General features: G+C 47.3%; 1 protein-coding gene across 7 annotated transcripts in view; it reads left to right on the forward strand.

Annotated features, from left to right (window-relative positions):
* Positions 1 to 20,312, forward strand: part of LOC124015423 (serine/threonine-protein kinase DCLK1-like) — a 54,216-nt gene that overhangs the window by 24,888 nt on the left and 9,016 nt on the right. For 2 of the 7 annotated variants that reach the window (XR_006835154.1, XR_006835151.1), the window contains exons 2-9: positions 2,529 to 2,704; positions 3,592 to 3,673; positions 4,552 to 4,718; positions 5,375 to 5,494; positions 6,423 to 6,569; positions 14,327 to 14,460; positions 14,891 to 14,968; positions 16,465 to 16,642. Coding sequence is in view for 1 of the 7 variants with exons in the window: in XM_046330605.1 (XP_046186561.1) it covers positions 3,592 to 3,673; positions 4,552 to 4,718; positions 5,375 to 5,494; positions 6,423 to 6,569; positions 14,327 to 14,460; positions 14,891 to 14,968; positions 16,465 to 16,642 (906 nt within the window). In the remaining 6 variants the exon portion in view is untranslated. The remainder of the gene's footprint in view (positions 1 to 2,528; positions 2,705 to 3,591; positions 3,674 to 4,551; positions 4,719 to 5,374; positions 5,495 to 6,422; positions 6,570 to 14,326; positions 14,461 to 14,890; positions 14,969 to 16,464; positions 16,643 to 20,312) is intronic. The other 5 variants (XR_006835149.1, XM_046330605.1, XR_006835152.1 and 2 more) reach the window with 4 other exon arrangements.

Genomic DNA, 20,312 nt, shown 5'->3' on the forward strand with positions numbered 1-20,312 from the left:
CTAGTAGACTGGCTGACTGGATGACTGACTGGCTGGCTGGTAGACTGACTGACTGGCTGGCTGGCTGGATGACTGGCTGGCTGGCTGGCTGGCTGGCTGGCTGACTGGCTGGCTGACTGGCTGGCTGGATGACTGGCTGGCTGACTGGATGACTGGCTGGCTGACTGGCTCACTGACTGACTGGCTGGCTGCCTGGATGACTGGCTGGCTGGCTGACTGGCTGTGGCTGGCTGCCTGGCTGACTGTGCTGGCTGGTAGACTGGCTGGCTGGCTGACTGGCTGGTAGACTGGCTGGTAGACTGACTGGCTGGTAGACTGGCTGGCTGGCTGGCTGACTGGTAGACTGGCTGGCTGGCTGGCTGGCTGGCTGGCTGGCTGGCTGGCTGGCTGGCTGGTGGACTGACTGACTGACTGACTGACTGACTGACTGACTGACTGACTGACTGACTGACTGACTGACTGACTGGCTGGTTGGCTGACTGGCTGGCTGGCTGGCTGGTTGGTGACTGACTGACTGACTGACTGACTGACTGACTGACTGACTGACTGACTGACTGACTGGCTGGTTGGCTGGCTGACTGACTGACTGACTGGTAGACTGGCTGGTAGACTGACTGGCTGGTAGACTGGCTGGCTGGCTGGCTGACTGGTAGACTGGCTGGCTGGCTGGCTGGCTGGCTGGCTGGCTGGCTGGCTGGTAGACTGACTGACTGACTGACTGGCTGGTTGGCTGGCTGACTGGCTGGTTGGTAGACTGACTGACTGACTGACTGACTGACTGACTGACTGACTGACTGGCTGACTGGCTGACTGACTGGCTGACTGGCTGGCTGGCTGGCTGGCTGGCTGGCTGACTGGCTGGCTGGCTGACTGGCTGACTGACTGGCTGGCTGTGGCTGGCTGGCTGGCTGGCTGGCTGGCTGACTGACTGACTGGCTGGCTGACTGACCATACAACTGTTACATCCCCACAGCACTGGAGGAAGAAGAGGACAGGAGACAAGGAGAGGACAGGAGACGAGGAGAGGACAGGAGACAAGGGGAGGACAGAAGACAAAGAGAGGACAGGAGACGAGGAGAGGACAGGAGACAAGGAGAGGACAGGAGACAAGGAGAGGACAGGAGACGAGGAGAGGACAGGAGGGGACAGGAGACAAGGAGAGGACAGGAGAAAAGGAGAGGACAGGAGACAAGGGGAGGACAGGAGACAAGGAGAGGACAGGAGACAAGGAGAGGACCGGAGACCAGGGGAGGACAGGAGACAAGGGGAGGACTGGAGACAAGGAGAGGACATGAGACAAGGAGAGGACATGAGACAAGGAGAGGACAGCAGACAAGGAGAGGGCAGGAGACAAGGAGAGGACAGGAGACAAGGAGACTAGGAGAGGACAGGAGACAAGGAGAGGACAGGAGACAAGGAGAGGCAGCTGGTTCAATCTCAGTATGCCAATCATGATGTCTCTCCTGGAGTCAATATGAATGCTTTTGTAGTGATGATTACCCTCTTACTCCTTTATAGTGATGATTACCCTCTCACTTCTTTATAGCGATGATTACCCTCTCACACCTTTATAGTGATGATTACCCTCTCACTCCTTCATAGTGATGATTACCCTTCTCACTCCTTTATAGCGATGATTACCCTCTCACTCCTTTATAGTGAAGATTACCCTCTCACTCCTTTACAGTGATGATTACCCTCTCACTCCTTCACAGTGATGATTACCCTCCCACTCCTTTATAGTGATGATTGCCCTCTCACTCCTTTATAGCGATGATTACCCTCTCACTCCTTTATAGTGATGATTACCCTCTCGCTCCTTTATAGTGATGATTACCCTCTCACTCCTTTGTAGTGATGATTACCCTCTCACTCCTTTATAGCGATGATTACCCTCTCACTCCTTTATAGTGATGATTACCCTCTCACTCCTTTATAGTGATGATTACCCTCTCACTCCTTTATAGTGATGATTACCCTCTCACTCCTTTATAGTGATGATTACCTTTCTCACTCCTTTATAGCGATGATTACCCTCTCACTCCTTCATAGTGATGATTACCCTCTCACTCCTTCACAGTGATGATTACCCTCTCACTCCTTTATAGTGATGATTACCCTCTCGCTCCTTTATAGTGATGATTACCCTCTCACTCCTTTGTAGTGATGATTACCCCTCACTCCTTTATAGCGATGATTACCCTCTCACTCCTTCATAGTGATGCTTACCCTTCTCACTCCTTTATAGTGATGATTACCCTCTCACTCCTTTATAGTGATGATTACCCTCTCACTCCTTTATAGTGATGATTACCCTCTCACTCCTTTATAGTGATGATTACCCTCTCACTCCTTTATAGGGACGATTACCCTCTCACTCCTCTATAGTGATGATTACCCTCTCACTCCTTTATAGTGATGATTATCCTCTCACTCCTTTATAGTGATGATTACCCTCTCACTCCTTCACAGTGATGATTACCCTCTCACTCCTTTATAGTGATGATTACCTTCTCACTCCTTTATAGTGATGATTACCCTCTCACTCCTGTATAGTGATGATGGCAACTTCTAGGAGGGTTAAGGATGACTGATTCTGTGATGAGTCTTGCTGCTACTCTGGCTACGGACGGGCGGACGGACGGACGGACGGACGGACAGACAGACAGACAGACAGTGGCTCCATCCCAAATATGTTTAAATGGTATGAAAGTGCAGTATACACTTTATAGACCCTAGAAAGAAGGAGAATGGAGGGGGCAAGACCCTTTAGGGATGGAGGAGAGCGAGAAAGGGGTGAGAGGAAGGGAGCACAGTCCCAAACCTGAAGATGGACAGATCAGAGAGTGGAGAGGATATAGATCCTTCACTCTGTTTCAGTTCATTTCTCAGTATTGATGTCGATTAGGATGTGTTTATTGACTTGTCCTTTCTCCCTCTCACCCCCTCCTCTCTCTCTCTCTCTCTCTCTCTCTCTCTCTCTCTCTCTCTCTCTCTCTCTCTCTCTCTCTCTCTCTCTCTACCTCTCCCCTCCTCTCTCTCTCTCTACCTCTCCCCCTCTCTCTCTACCTCTCCCCCTCTCTCTCCCCTCTCTCTCTACCTCTCCCCCTCTCTCTCTCTCTCTCTCTCTCTCTCTCTACCTCTCCCCCTCTCTCTCTCTCTCTCTCTCTCTCTCTCTACCTCTCCCCCTCTCTCTCTCTCTCTCTCTCTCTCTCTCTCTACCTCTCCCCCTCTCTCTCTACCTCTCCCCCTCTCTCTCTACCTCTCCCCCCTCTCTCTCTACCTCTCCCCCTCTCTCTCTACCTCTCCCCCTCTCTCTCTCTCTCTCTCTCTCTCTCTACCTCTCCCCCCTCTCTCTCTCTCTCTCTCTCTCTCTCTCTACCTCTCCCCCTCTCTCTCTCTCTCTCTCTCTCTCTCTCTACCTCTCCCCCTCTCTCTCTCTCTACCTCTCCCCGCTCTCTCTCTACCTCTCCCCCTCTCTCTCTCTCTCTCTCTCTCTCTCTCTCTACCTCCCCCTCTCTCTCTACCTCTCCCTCTCATCCCCACTCTCTCTCTCTCTCTCTCTCCCTCTACCTGTCCCCCCCTCTCTAGCAGTCTCAGGGTTCGTCTATCTCTCTGGCCTCTACCAAAGTCTGTAATTCATTGGCTGAAGGGGATGGACCGGTCACTGAATGTAAGCAATGACCTCTCTCATTTATATAAATATATAATCTTCATGTACCCCATCTATTTCTCTTTATTTTTCATTCCTCTCTTTTGAATTACAACTCCTACATATCACAACTCCTACATATCACAACTCCTACAAAACTATCTTCCTTTAAACTGGACACAGAGACATGCAAATCCACACAAGTTTATCAGACTGGGGAAGTAGATACAGGGCCTCATTGTATCCCTTTTAACTCTCACCTTCCCTCCCTCCCTCCCTCCCTCCCTCCCTCACTATCTCTCCCTCCCTCCCCCCTCACTATCCCTCCCTCCTCACTCCCTCCCCTCCCCCCTCACTATCCCTCCCTCCCCTCCCCCTCACTATCCCTCCCTCCCCTCCTCCCCTCCCTCCTCCCCTCCATCCTCCCCTCCCCTCCCCCTCACTATCCCTCCCTCCCTACCTACCCCCCCCCCTCCCTCCCTCCCCCTCCCCCTCCTCCCCTCCCTCCCTCCCTCCTCCACCCCCTCCCTCCTCCCTCCCTACCTACCTCCCTACCTACCTACCTCCCTCCCTCCCTACCCCCCCCCCTCCCTACCTCCCTCCCCCCTCCCTCCCTCCCCACCTCCCCTCCCTCTCTCCTCCCTCCCTACCTACCTCCCTTCCCTCCCCCTCCCTCGCTCCCTCCCTCCCCTCCCCACCTCCCTCCCTCCCCTCCTCCCCTCCCTATCTCCCTCCCCCTTCCCCCTCCCTCCCCCTCCCCCCTCCCTCCCTCCCCCTCCCTCCCTCCCCTCCTCCTCCCTCCCCTCCCTCCCTCCCCTCACTCCCTCCCCTCCCCCCTCACTATCCCTCCCCCTCCCTCCCTCCCCTCCTCCCCCCCCCTCCCTCCCCCTCCCCTCCAGTAGTAGAGGATGAGATCCCGGCGGTGCCTGTCTCCATATCAGAGCGCTACAGAGTGGGACGTACTTTGGGAGATGGGAACTTTGCGGTGGTCCGGGAATGTGTGGAACACTCTACAGGCAGAGAATACGCCCTGAAGATCATTAACAAGGGCCGGCGCCGGGGCAAGGTGAGGTGGGAGGGGGTAACAGGGTGTGGGGAGGGGGAGAGGGGGTACCAGGGTGTGGGGAGGGGGAGAGAGGGTAACAGGGTGTGGGGAGGGGGGGGGGGTGGGGAGGGGGGAGGGGGAGAGGGGGTAACAGGGTGTGGGGAGGGGGAGAGGGGGTAACAGGGTGTGGGGAGGGGAAGAGGGGGTGTGGGGGGGGAGAGGGGAGGGGAGGGGGTAACGGGGGAGAGGGGAGGGGGTAATGGGGTGAGGGGAGCAAGGAGGTCAATATGGGTAGGACGGTTGGGGGGGCAAAGGGGGTGGGAGGGTTCAATAAGGAGTCAATAAGGTTCAATAAGGGTGAGAGGGATCAAGAGGGGTCAATGGGGGTGGGAGGGATCAAGAGGGGTCAATGGGGGTGGGAGGGATCAAGAGGGGTCAATGTGGGAGGGAGGTGCCTCTTTTCCAGGGCACATCCACATTTTATTATATATGTTGTAGGTTTACATTAATATAAACATTGATATATTTTTCTGAATTAATATTTCCTTTTGCTGTGTTAGTGTTGCTAAGTACAGTAGCTGGTCTCTAACGGTCTGTCTCATCTCCTTCTCCACCTCCTCATCCTCCTGTTCCTTCTCGTCCTCTTCCTCCCCTCCTCCTCCTCCTCCCCCCAACAGGAGCACATGATCCAGAATGAGGTAGCCATCCTCAGGAAGGTGAAACACCCCAACATTGTCCTGCTGATTGAGGAGATGGACACTTACAGCGAGCTCTACCTGGTCATGGAACTGGTTAAGGTACGCAGCCCTGGGGGGTGTGTCTCTGTTATACCTGGGGTTATGTGTTCTCAGAACCAGGAGGAGTCTTGACCGTTACAGGAGGAGTGTCTTGACAGTTACAGGAGGAGTCTTGCCAGTTATCAGGAGGAGTATTGACAGTTACGGGAGGAGTCTTGCCAGTTATCAGGAGGACTTTTGACAGTTACAGGAGGACTCTTGACAGTTACAGGAGGAGTCTTGCCAGTTATCAGGAGGACTCTTGACAGTTACAGGAGGAGTCTTGACAGTTACAGGAGGAGTCTTGCCAGTTATCAGGAGGACTCTTGACAGTTACAGGAGGAGTCTTGACAGTTATCAGGAGGACTCTTGACAGTTACAGGAGGAGTCTTGACAGTTATCAGGAGGAGTCTTGACAGTTACAGGAGGAGCCCTGACAGTTAGAGGAGTCTTGACCGTTACAGGAGGAGTATTGACAGTTACAGGAGGAGTGTCTTGACAGTTACAGGAGGAATCTTGACCGTTACAGGAGGAGTCTTGCCAGTTATCAGGAGGAGTATTGACAGTTACAGGAGTATTGAAAGTTTTCTACTTTGTGTGTGTGTGTGTGTGTGTGTGTGTGTGTGTGTGTGTGTGTGTGTGTGTGTGTGTGTGTGTGTGTGTGTGTGTGTGTGTGTGTGTGTGTGTGTGTGTGTGTGTGTGTGTGTGTGTGTGTGTGTGAGCCTAATTTAAACTGCTGCTCCACTTAGTCCTCTCAGGGACCCTGACAGGGAGGGTATGTGTGTGCGTGCGTAGATTAATGTGTGTCAGGTGAGAATTGAGGACACCTCTGCTTCCTCAGGACACTGCTTCACACACAGTTTTTTTTGAATAATCACAAACAAAAAACATCCTTCCCAATTGGCATTGTATTAATATTGTTGCATGTCATTGTGTGTTTTGTCCACAGGGGGGCGATCTGTTTGATGCCATCACGTCCACTAACAGATACACAGAGAGAGACGCCAGCGGGATGCTGTTCAACCTGGCCAACGCCATCAAATACCTCCACAGCCTCAACATCGTACACAGGGACGTCAAACCAGAAAACCTACTGGTAAGTCAGGTGTGTGTGTGTGTGTGTGTGTGTGTGTGTGTGTGTGTGTGTGTGTGTGTGTGTGTGTGTGTGTGTGTGTGTGTGTGTGTGTGTGTGTGTGTGTGTGTGTGTGTGTGTGTGTGTGTGTGTGTGTGTGTGTGTGTGTGCGTGCGTGCGTGTACCCTATAATGATAAAGAAAAGACGGGTTTTTAGAAGTTTTTGCAAATGTATTAACAATAAAAAAAAATCTGATATCACATTTACATAAGTATTCAGACCCTTTACTCAGTACTTTGTTGAAGCATCTTTGGCAGCGATTACAGCCTCCAGTCTTCTTGGGTATGATGCTACAAGCTTGGTACACCTGTATTTGGGAAGTTTCTCCCATTCTTCTTTGCAGATCCTCTCAAGCTCTGTCAGGTTGGATGGGGAGCGTCGCTGCACAGCTAGTTTCAGGTCTCTCCAGAGAAGTTTTATTGGGTTCAAGTCCGGGCTCTGGCCACTCAAAGACATTCAGAGACTTGTCCCGAAGCCACTCCTGTGTTGTCTTGGCTGTGTGCTTTGGGTCGTTGTCCTGTTGAAAGGTGAACCTTCGCCCCAGTCTGAGGTCCTGAGCACTCTGGAGCAGGTTTTCATCAAGGATCTCTCTGTACTTTACTCCGTTCATCTTTCCCTCAATCCTGACTAGTCTCCAAGTCCCTGCTGCTGAAAAACATCCCCACAGCATGATGCTGCCACCACAATGCTTCACCGTAAGGATGGTGCCAGGTTTCCTCGAGACGTGACCCTTGGCACTCTGGCCAAGGAGTTTAATCTTGTTTCTCATGGTCTGAAAGTTTTTAGGTGCCTTTTGGCAAACTCCAAGTGGCATGTCATGCCTTTTACTGAGGAGTGGCTTCTGTCTGGCCACTCTACCATAAAGGCCTGATCGGTGGAGTGCTGCAGAGATGGTTGTCCTTCTGGAAGGTTCTCCCGTCCGTTCTTGGTCACCTCCCTGTCCAAGGCCCTTCTCCCCGATTGCTCAGTTTGGCCGGTTCGAAACTTATTCCATTGAGTTCATGGGGACCTTCAATGCTGCAGAAACTTGTTGGTACCCTTCCCCAGATCTGCGCCTCGACACCATCTTGTCTTGGAGCCCTAAGGACAATTCCTTCGACCTCATGGCTTGGTTTTTGCTGATTTGCACTGTCAACTGTGGGATCTTATATATACAGGTGTGTGCCTTTCCAAATCATGTCCAGTCAATTGAATTTACAATAGGTGAACTCCGATCAAGTTGTAGAAACATCTCAAGGATGATCAGTAGAGAGAGAGAGAGAGAGAGAGAGAGAGAGAGAGAGAGAGAGAGAGAGAGAGAGAGAGAGAGAGAGAGAGAGAGAGAGAGAGAGAGAGAGAGAGAGAGAGAGAGAGAGAGAGAGAGCGAGAGAGAGAGAGAGAGAGAGAGAGAGAGAGAGAGAGAAAAAGAAAGAAAGAAAGAGCGAGAGCGAGAGAGAGCGAGAGAGAAAGAAAGAGAGCGAGCGAGAAAGAGAGCGAGTCCCCCCTGCAGTGATGCAGTCCCAATTCCCTCCTTCTTCCTTCTATCACTCTCAATCTTCACACATCTTTCTACTCTCTTTTACCCACTTCTCTTGACACTCCTACACACACACACACACACACACACACACACACACACACACATACACACACACACACACACACACACACACACACACACACACACACACACACACACACACACACACACACACACACACACACACACACACACACACACACACACACACACACACACACACAAATGACTCAAGTAAAAGTGAAGGTCACCCAGTAAAATAGTTCTTGAGTAAAAGTATTTGGTTTTAAATATATATATACTTAAGTATCTAAAGTAAAACTACAAATGATTTAAAATTCCATACATTAAGCAAACCAGATGGCACCATTTTCTTGTTTAAAAAAATAAAAACACATTATTTAACATAATTTACAAACACAGCATATGTGTTTAGTGGCAGCATCAGATCAGAGGCAGTAGGGATGTTCTCTTGATAAGTGTGTGAATTGGACCATTTTCCTGTTAAAATGTAACAAGTACTTTTGGGTGTCAATGAAAATGTATGGAGAGAGAAAGTGCATTATTTTCTTTAGGTATGTTGTAAAAGTTGTCTAAAATAAAGTTAAATAGACCCCTTTTTCCTCCACTTCCTGTCTGAATCATGTGCCCAAAGTAAACTGCCTGTAGCTCAGGCCCAGAAGCCAGGAAATTCATATAATTAGTACCATTGTAAGTCGCTCTGGATAAGAGCGTCTGCTAAATGACTTAAATGTAAATGTAAATGTATTAGAAAGAAAACACGTTGAAGATTGTAGAAATGTTAAAATAATGTTGGAGAATATAACACAATAGATATGGTAAGAGGAAATCCAAAGACAAACCAACAGGAAATGTTTTTTTTGAGAGAGACCATGTTCTTCCATCGACAAGTATATATTCAATTCTAGCTTCCACTGGGTGTCAGCAATATTTGTTCAAGGTTTCAGGCTTGTAACTTGAATAACGAAGAAGAAATATCAGTTTTAGAACAGGGACACAGTCTTGGAAATTCGTGTTTTGGCTCGACATGAAGACAAGATGCTAAAATGGGTTTCCTATTGAACATACTTCTTTCCGTAATAAATATTATAGTTTGATTACATTTAAGGGTGTCTGAGGAGTAAATAGAAACTTATTGACTTGTCGAAACAAAGTTTAGGAGTAGATTTTTGGATTCCTTTTTCTGCATGTTGCCAGCAGCATACCACCCTGCATACCACCCTGCATACCACCCTGCATACCACCCTGCATACCACCCTGCATACCACCCTGCATACCACCCTGCATACCACCCTGCATACCACCCTGCATACCACCCTGCATAACACCCTGCATAACACCCTGCATACCACCCTGCATACCACCCTGCATACCACCCTGCATAACACCCTGCATAACACCCTGCATAACACCCTGCATAACACCCTGCATAACACCCTGCATACCACCCTGCATAACACCCTGCATAACACCCTGCATAACACCCTGCATACCACCCTGCATAACACCCTGCATACCACCCTGCATAACACCCTGCATAACACCCTGCATACCACCCTGCATAACACCCTGCATACCACCCTGCATACCACCCTGCATACCACCCTGCATAACACCCTGCATACCACCCTGCATACCACCCTGCATACCACCCTGCATACCACCCTGCATACCACCCTGCATAACACCCTGCATAACACCCTGCATACCACCCTGCATAACACCCTGCATAACACCCTGCATACCACCCTGCATAACACCCTGCATACCACCTTGCATACCACCCTGCATACCACCCTGCATACCACCCTGCATACCACCCTGCATAACACCCTGCATAACACCCTGCATACCACCCTGCATAACACCCTGCATAACACCCTGCATAACACCCTGCATAACACCCTGCATACCACCCTGCATAACACCCTGCATACCACCCTGCATAACACCCTGCATACCACCCTGCATACCACCCTGCATAACACCCTGCATACCACCCTGCATACCACCCTGCATAACACCCTGCATACCACCCTGCATAACACCCTGCATACCACCCTGCATAACACCCTGCATAACACCCTGCATACCACCCTGCATAACACCCTGCATACCACCCTGCATAACACCCTGCATACCACCCTGCATAACACCCTGCATACCACCCTGCATAACACCCTGCATAACACCCTGCATAACACCCTGCATACCACCCTGCATACCACCCTGCATAACACCCTGCATACCACCCTGCATACCACCCTGCATACCACTGCTGGCTTGCTTCTGAAGCTAAGTAGGGTTGTTTCTGGTCAGTTCCTGGATGGGAGACCAGATGCTGCTGGAAGTGGTGTTGGAGGGCCAGTAGGAGGCACACTTTCCTCAGGTCTAAACAAAATATCCCAATGCCCCAGGGCAGTGATTGGGGACATTGCCCTGGGTAGGGTGCCGTCTTTTGGATGGGACATTAAATGGGTGTCCTGACTCTCTGAGGTCATTAAAGATCCCATGGCACTTATCGTAAGAGTAGGGGTGTTAACCCAGGTGTCCTGACTCTCTGAGGTCATTAAAGATCCCATGGCACTTATCGTAAGAGTAGGGGTGTTAACCCTGGTGTCCTGACTCTCTCGCTCGCCTAGGCATATTGGTTACACTAGCTAGCTTGTAGTTAACTATATATTACAATATATAGCCAGCAGCATACCACCCTGGTGTCCTGGCTAAATTCCCAATCTGGCCCTCAAACCATCACGGTCACCTAATAATCCCCAGTTTACAATTGGCTCATTCATCCCACCCCTCCTATCCCCTGTCACTATTCCCCAGGTTGTTGCTCTAAATGAGAACGTGTTCTCAGTCAACTTACATGGTAAAAAAGTTGAACGAGTGGATTACTCAAATCGATGGCGCCAACTAAACAGACTTTTTGGGATATAAAGAAGGATTTTATCTAGCAAAACAACACTACATGTTATAGCTGAGAACCCTTTGGATGACAAATCAGAGGAAGATTTTCAAAAGGTAAGTGGAAATATATTTTGATGTGGGTCGCCGTCCTCAAACAATCGCATGGCATGTTTTCGCTGTAATAGCTACTGTAAATCAGACAGTGCAGTTAGATTAACAAGACGTTAAGCATTCAACCGATGTAAGACACTTATATGTACCTAAATGTTCAATATCCATCATTTGTATGATTATTTATTTGAATCACGCGCCCTCCGGTTTCACCAGAAGTTTAAGCGGGACGCCTATTTAAGTAGTATATTTAGTATATATATACTGTATACCTATTTAAGTAGTACTTTAAGTGTTTTTACTGAAGTACTTAAAAGTCCCCAAAGACTCGGAGATCTCTAACTCACCTTTATAAAAGACAAAAGGTTATTCATTTTATGTCAAAAGTAGCTACATGACTGAATCATGCCACAAAAATGTTTTCAAATCAAATCAAATCAAATCAAATCAAATTTTATTTGTCACATACACATGGTTAGCAGATGTTAATGCGAGTGTAGCGAAATGCTTGTGCTTCTAGTTCCGACAATGCAGTGATAACCAACAAGTAATCTAACTAACAATTCCAAAACTACTGTCTTATACACAGTGTAAGGGGATAAGGAACATGTACATAAGGATATATGAATGAGTGATGGTACAGAGCAGCATACAGTAGATGGTATCGAGTACAGTATATACATATGAGATGAGTGTGTAGACAAAGTAAACAAAGTGGCATAGTTAAAGTGGCTAGTGATACATGTGTTACATAAGGATGCAGTCGATGTTGTAGAGTACAGTATATACATATGCATATGAGATGAATAATGTAGGGTAAGTAACATTATATAAGGTAGCATTGTTTAAAGTGGCTAGTGATATATTTGTGGTTGTGTGGAAGTATTCAGTGTGAATACATGTCACTGGAAGTAATCATTTACATTTTTACATTTAAGTCATTTAGCAGACGCTCTTATCCAGAGCGACTTACAAATTGGTGCATTCACCTTATGACATCCAGTGGGACAGTCACTTAACAATAGTGCATCTAAAACTTAGGGGGGGTGGGGTGAGAGGGATTACTTAACCTATCCTAGGTATTCCTTAAAGAGGTGGGGTTTCAGGTGTCTCCGGAAGGTGGTGATTGACTCCGCTGTCCTGGCGTCGTGAGGGAGTTTGTTCCACCATTGGGGGGCCAGGGCAGCGAACAGTTTTGACTGGGCTGAGCGGGAGCTGTACTTCCTCAGTGGTAGGGAGGCGAGCAGGCCAGAGGTGGATGAACGCAGTGCCCTTGTTTGGGTGTAGGGCCTGATCAGAGCCTGGAGGTACTGAGGTGCCGTTCCCCTCACAGCTCCGTAGGCAAGCACCATGGTCTTGTAGCGGATGCGAGCTTCAACTGGAAGCCAGTGGAGTGAACGGAGGAGCGGGGTGACGTGAGAGAACTTGGGAAGGTTGAACACCAGACGGGCTGCGGCGTTCTGGATGAGTTGAAGGGGTTTAATGGCACAGGCAGGGAGCCCAGCCAACAGCGAGTTGCAGTAATCCAGACGGGAGATGACAAGTGCCTGGATTAGGACCTGCGCCGCTTCCTGTGTGAGGCAGGGTCGTACTCTGCGGATGTTGTAGAGCATGAACCTACAGGAACGGGCCACCGCCTTGATGTTAGTAGAGAACGACAGGGTGTTGTCCAGGATCACGCCAAGGTTCTTGGCGCTCTGGGAGGAGGACACAATGGAGTTGTCGACCGTGATGGCGAGATCATGGAACGGGCAGTCCTTCCCCGGGAGGAAGAGCAGCTCCGTCTTGCCGAGGTTCAGCTTGAGGTGGTGATCCGTCATCCACACTGATATGTCTGCCAGACATGCAGAGATGCGATTCGCCACCTGGTCATCAGAAGGGGGAAAGGAGAAGATTAATTGTGTGTCGTCTGCATAGCAATGATAAGAGAGACCATGTGAGGTTATGACAGAGCCAAGTGACTTGGTGTATAGCGAGAATAGGAGAGGGCCAAGAACAGAGCCCTGGGGGACACCAGTGGTGAGAGCGCGTGGTGAGGAGACAGATTCTCGCCACGCCACCTGGTAGGAGCGACCTGTCAGGTAGGACGCAATCCAAGCGTGGGCCGCGCCGGAGATGCCCAACTCGGAGAGGGTGGAGAGGAGGATCTGATGGTTCACAGTATCGAAGGCAGCCGATAGATCTAGAAGGATGAGAGCAGAGGAGAGAGAGTTAGCTTTAGCAGTGCGGAGCGCCTCCGTGATACAGAGGAGTGCAGTCTCAGTTGAATGACTAGTCTTGAAACCTGACTGATTTGGATCAAGAAGGTCATTCAGAGAGAGATAGCGGGAGAGCTGGCCAAGGACGGCACGTTCAAGAGTTTTGGAGAGAAAAGAAAGAAGGGATACTGGTCTGTAATTGTTGACATCGGAGGGATCGAGTGTGTGAATACATGTCACTGGAAGTATTCCGTGTGTATTCCGTGTGAATACATGTCACTGGAAGTATTCCGTGTGAATACATGTCACTGGAAGTATTCCGTGTGAATACATGTCACTGGAAGTATTCTGTGTGTAAATACATGTCACTGGACGTATTCCGTGTGAATACATGTCACTGGAAGTTTTCCGTGTGAATACATGTCACTGGAAGTATTCTGTGTGAATACATGTCACTGGAAGTATTCAGTGTGTGAATACATGTCACTGGAAGTATTCAGTGTGAATACATGTCACTGGAAGTATTCCGTGTGAATACATGTCACTGGAAGTATTCCGTGTGAATACATGTCACTGGAAGTATTCCGTGTGAATACATGTCACTGGAAGTATTCCGTGTGAATACATGTCACCGGAAGTATTCCGTGTGAATACATGTCACTGGAAGTATTCCGTGTGAATACATGTCACTGGAAGTATTCAGTGTGAATACATGTCACTGGAAGTATTCAGTGTGTAAATACATGTCACTGGAAGTATTCAGTGTGTGAATACATGTCACTGGAAGTATTAACTACATATTTATTTTTTATGTTACTCCTCTCCTCTCCTCTCCCCTCCCCTCTCCTCTCCTCTCCTCTCCCCTCCTCTCCTCTCCTCTCCATTTCTCATCCTCTCCTCTCCTCTCCATTTCTCCTCCTCTCCTCTCCTCTCCTCTCCTCTCGTCTCCTCTCCCCTCCAGGTGTATGAGCATGTTGATGGCAGTAAGAGTCTGAAGTTGGGAGACTTTGGTCTGGCCACGGTAGTAGACGGACCTCTCTACACAGTCTGTGGGACACCCACATATGTAGCACCCGAGATCATCGCAGAGACAGGGTACGTGTGTGTCTCCTGACCCCCCCTCTCTCTCTCCCTCTTCCACCTCCCCCTCTCTCTCTCTCTCGCTCTCTCCCTCTTTCACCTCTCTCTCTCTCTTTCTCTCTCTCTTACCCTCTAACCTCCCTCTCTCTCTCTCTCTCTCTCCCTCTTCCACCTCCCTCTCTCTCTCTCTCTCTCTCCCTCTTCCACCTCCCTCTCTCTCTCTCTCTCTCTCTCTCCCTCTTCCACCTCTCTCTCTCTCTCTCTCTCTCTCCGTCTCTCTCTCTCTCCCTCCCTCCTCCAACTCTCTCTATCTCTTCCACCTCCCTCTCTCTCTCCCTCCCTCCCTCTTTTTCTCTGTCTCTCTCTCTCTCTCTCCCTTCCTGTCTCTCTCTCTCCCTCGCTCTTTCTCTCTGACCTGTGTATTCTCTCTCTCTTTGTGTTCTAGGTATGGCCTTAAGGTAGATATCTGGGCAGTAGGAGTCATCGCCTACATCTTGTTGTGTGGCTTCCCTCCCTTTCGTGGGTAAGATCAACTGAATCCTGACTGCACAGTCATGGTGAATTACACAAACAAACTGTCCCGCTGTATAGGCAATCCCTTTCCAATCTGACATGTCTTCATTTTGATGAATCAACGTCTGGAGTGGAATCCAGAGCTTCAGTGATTGTTGCCGTACCCAGCCATGTGGTTGGAAGGAGGTAGAGTGCTGAATCTCTGAGCCCAGAGAAAGGCTGTCGGCATGCCAACAACATCATATGGAACCAGCGCTGATATTTATTTTTAGTTTCAGAGTTCCGATACATGGTGTGTTGCGTAGCAACAGCGCTAGTCGCTAGCTAACACCAGTCAGATGAGTGGAAAGCTACAAACAACGGAACCTATATCTATTTATATCTTCATAGGTTTTTCACATGACTGAAGTCATCTGTGTAAAACCATGGGCCTTGACACTTGCGTGTAACAGGCATATAAGATAGCGAATGTCCTATCGTTGTTAGTTGACAGTTGTTAGTTGACAGTAACTGTACGGACGGCACCGGCACAATTCAATGATGACAATATACACTAACCAGTCAAAGGTTTGGACACAGCTACTCATTCAAAGGTTTCTCTTTATTTTTTGCTATTTTTTACATTGTAGAATAATAGTGAAGACATCAAAACTATGAAATAATATACCAGACTTCCTCTGGCCTTATTGATTAAATATACCAGACCTCCTCTGGCCTTATTGATTAAATATACCAGACCTCCTCTGGCCTTATTGATTAAATATACCAGACCTCCTCTGGCCTTATTGATTAAATATACCAGACCTCCTCTGGCCTTATTGATTAAATATACCAGACCTCCTCTGGCCTTATTGATTAAATATACCAGACATCCTCTGGCCTTATTGATTAAATATACCAGACCTCCTCTGGCCTTATTGATTAAATATACCAGACCTCCTCTGGCCTTATTGATTAAATATACCAGACCTCCTCTGGCCTTATTGATTAAATATACCAGACCTCCTCTGGCCTTATTGATTAAATATACCAGACCTCCTCTGGCCTTATTGATTAAATATACCAGACCTCCTCTGGCCTTATTGATTAAATATACCAGACCTCCTCTGGCCTTATTGATTAAATATACCAGACCTCCTCTGGCCTTATTGATTAAATATACCAGACCTCCTCTGGCCTTATTGATTAAATATACCAGACCTCCTCTGGCCTTATTGATTAAATATACCAGACCTCCTCTGGCCTTATTGATTAAATATACCAGACCTCCTCTGGCCTTATTGATTAAATATACCAGACCTCCTCTGGCCTTATTGATTAAATATACCAGACCTCCTCTGGCCTTATTGATTAAATATACCAGACCTCCTCTGGCCTTATTGATTAAATATACCAGACCTCCTCTGGCCTTATTGATTAAATATCCCAGACACCTCTGGCCTTATTGATTAATTCTAAGATATTGTATATTTAATGTTTTGATGTGTTTCTCTATGTTGTGTATAGGAGCAGTGATGACCAGGAGTTGTTGTTTGACCAGATCCTAATGAGGCAGCTGGAGTTCCCTCTCCTTTACTGGGACAATGTGTCAGAGACTGCCAAGGAGCTGATCAGGTCCATGCTGCAGGTGGAGGTGGATCAGAGATACACAGCAGTACAGGTGTTGGAGCACCCTTGGGTCAAGGTGAGTAGAACCTCTCCCCTTATACTCTACCGTAATATAGCATTGATTCACCATCTTGGTCCTTGGGGACGATAAGGGCTAACACGTGTTTGTCTTTGTCCGTGTCCAGACGATGGCACGTCAGCTCTGCTTCTAGCTCATAAGCAGTATTTAGTTGTCTTGCGTGTTTTTTCATACAAGCATTTCACTACAACCCACAATAATATATGTGTATGTGACCAATCACATCTGTTAAATATGTGTATGTGACCAATCACATCTGCTAAATATGTGTATGTGACCAATCACATCTGCTAAATATGTGACCAATCACATCTGCTAAATATGTGACCAATCACATCTGCTAAATATGTGACCAATCACATCTGCTAAATATGTGACCAATCACATCTGCTAAATATGTGACCAATCACATCTGCTAAATATGTGACCAATCACATCTGCTAAATATGTGACCAATCACATCTGTTAAATATGTGACCAATCACATCTGCTAAATATGTGACCAATCACATCTGCTAAATATGTGACCAATCACATCTGCTAAATATGTGACCAATCACATTTGATTGGAACATCTAACATTCTACTCTGTGTGATTGCGAACCTTGTTCTATATAATCTATCTATTGTCCATCTATATAATCTATCTATATAATATATCTATAGTCCATCTATATAATATATCTATAGTCCATCTATATAATCTATCTATAGTCCATCTATATAATATATATATTGTCCATCTATATAATCTATCTATAGTCCATCTATATAATCTATCGATCTATAGTCCATCTATATAATCTATCTATAGTCCATCTATATACTCTATCTATTGTCCATCTATATAATATATATATTGTCCATCTATATAATATATATATATTGTCCATCTATATAATATATCTATAGTCCATCTATATAATCTATATATCTATTGTCCATCTATATAATATATCTATCTATAGTCCATCTATATAATATATCTATCTATAGTCCATCTATATACTCTATCTATTGTCCATCTATATAATATATATATTGTCCATCTATATAATATATCTATAGTCCATCTATATACTCTATCTATCTATTGTCCATCTATATAATATATATATTGTCCATCTATATAATATATATATTGTCCATCTATATAATATATCTATAGTCCATCTATATAATCTATATATCTATTGTCATCTATATAATATATCTATCTATAGTCCATCTATATACTCTATCTATCTATTGTCCATCTATATAATATATATATTGTCCATCTATATAATATATCTATAGTCCATCTATATACTCTATCTATCTATTGTCCATCTATATAATATATCTATCTATAGTCTATCTATATAATCTATCTATAGTCCATCTATATAATCTATCTATAGTCCATCTATAAACAGTGGGGCAAAAAAGTATTTAGTCAGCCACCAATTGTACAAGTTCTGCCACTTAAAAAGATGAGAGAGGCCTGTAATTTTCATCATAGTTACACTTCAACTATGACAGACAAAATGAGAAAAAAAATACAGAAAATCACATTGTAGGATTTTTTATTAATTTATTTGCAAATTATGGTGGAAAATAAGCATTTGGTCAATAACAAAAGTTTATCTCAATACTTTGTTATATACCCTTTGTGTAATGATCTTCGTCTGTTGTTTGTAGAAAGTCAGACCGAAATGCAGCGTGTAGGTTACTCATGACTTTTAATGAAGCTAATACGGTACATGAAATAACGGAAGAAGAAAACAACAAACGAATGAAACTAATACAGCCTATCTGGTGACTAACACTAAGACAGGTACAATCACCCACGAAATACAACGCGCACTCAGGCTGCCTAAATACGGTTCCCAATCCGAGACAACGAGAATCAGCTGACCCCAATTAGGAATCGCCTCAGGCAGCCAAGCCTAACTAGACACACCCCTAATAATACACACTCCCAATTAATACAAACCCTAATACGAAATACAACATATAAACCCATGTCACACCCTGGCCTACCCAAACATATAACAAAAACACAAGATACATTTACATTTACATTTAAGTCATTTAGCAGACGCTCTTATCCAGAGCGATGACCAAGGCGTGACAGAACCCCCCCCTAAGGTGCGGATTCCGGGACGCACCTCAAGAGCATAGGGAGGGTCCGGGTGGGCGTCTGTCCATGGTGGCGGTTCTGGCTCGGGACGTGGACCCCACTCCATAAATGTCCTATTTCCTCCCCTACGCGTCCTAGGATAATCCACCTTCTCCGCCGACCATGGCCTAATAGTCCTCACCCTGATCCCCACATAACTGAGGGGCAGCTCGGGACCGAGGGGCAGCTCGGGACAGAGGGGCAGCTCGGGACAGAGGGGCAGCTCGGGACAGAGGGGCAGCTCGGGACAGAGGGACAGCTCGGGACAGAGGGGCAGCTCAGGACAGAGGGGCAGCTCAGGACAGAGGGGCAACTCAGGACAGAGGGGCAACTCAGGATAGAGGGGCAACTCAGGATAGAGGGGCAGCCCGGGACAGCGGGGCAGCCCGGGACAGAGGGGCAGCCCGGGACAGAGGGGCAGCCCGGGACCGAAGCAGCCCGGTAATGAGGGGAAGCCCGGTACTGAGGGGAAGCCCGGTACTGAGGGGAAGCCCGGTACTGAGGGGAAGCCCGGTACTGAGGGGAAGCTCGGTACTGAGAGGAAGCTCGGTACTGAGGGGATCCGAGACAACGAGAATCAGCTGACTCCAATTAGGAATCGCCTCAGGCAGCCAAGCCTAACTAGACACACCCCTAATAATACACACTCCCAATTAATACAAACCCTAATACGAAATACAACATATAAACCCATGTCACACCCTGGCCTACCCAAACATATAACAAAAACACAAGATACAATGACCAAGGCGTGACACTTTTTTGGCAATGACAGAGGTCAAACATTTTCTGTAAGTCTTCACAAGGTTTTCACGCACTTTTGCTGGTATTTTGGCCCATTCCTCCATGCAGATCTCCTCTAGAGCAGTGACGTTTTGGGGCTGTTGCTGGGCAACACAGACTTTCAACTCCCTCCAAAGATTTTCTATGGGGTTGAGATCTGGAGACTGGCAAGGCCACTCCAGGACCTTGAAATGCTTCTTACGAAGCCACTCCTTCGTTGCACGGGCGGTGTGTTTGGGATCATTGTCATGCTGAAAGACCCAGCCATGTTTCATCTTTAATACCCTTGCTGATGGAAGGTGGTTTTCACTCAAAATCTCACGATACATGGCCCCATTCATTCTTTCCTTTACACAGATCAGTCGTCCTGGTGCCTTTGCAGAAAAACAGCCCCAAAGCATGATGTTTCCACCCCCATGCTTCACAGTAGGTATGGTGTTCTTTGGATGCAACTCACGACGAGTTGAGATTTTACCAAAAAGGTCTATTTTGGTTTCATCTGACCATATGACATTCTCCCAATCTTCTTCTGGATCATCCAAATGCTCTCTAGCAAACTTCAGACGGGCCTGGACATGTACTGGCTTAAGCAGGGGGACACGTCTGGCACTGCAGGATTTGAGTCCCTGGCGGCGTAGTGTGTTACTGATGGTAGGCTTTGTTACTTTGGTCCCAGCTCTCTGCAGGTCATTCACTCGGTCCCCCCGTGTGGTTCTGGGA

Source organism: Oncorhynchus gorbuscha, linkage group LG02 (genome assembly GCF_021184085.1).
Source record: "Oncorhynchus gorbuscha isolate QuinsamMale2020 ecotype Even-year linkage group LG02, OgorEven_v1.0, whole genome shotgun sequence".
Classification (NCBI taxonomy): domain Eukaryota; kingdom Metazoa; phylum Chordata; class Actinopteri; order Salmoniformes; family Salmonidae; genus Oncorhynchus; species Oncorhynchus gorbuscha.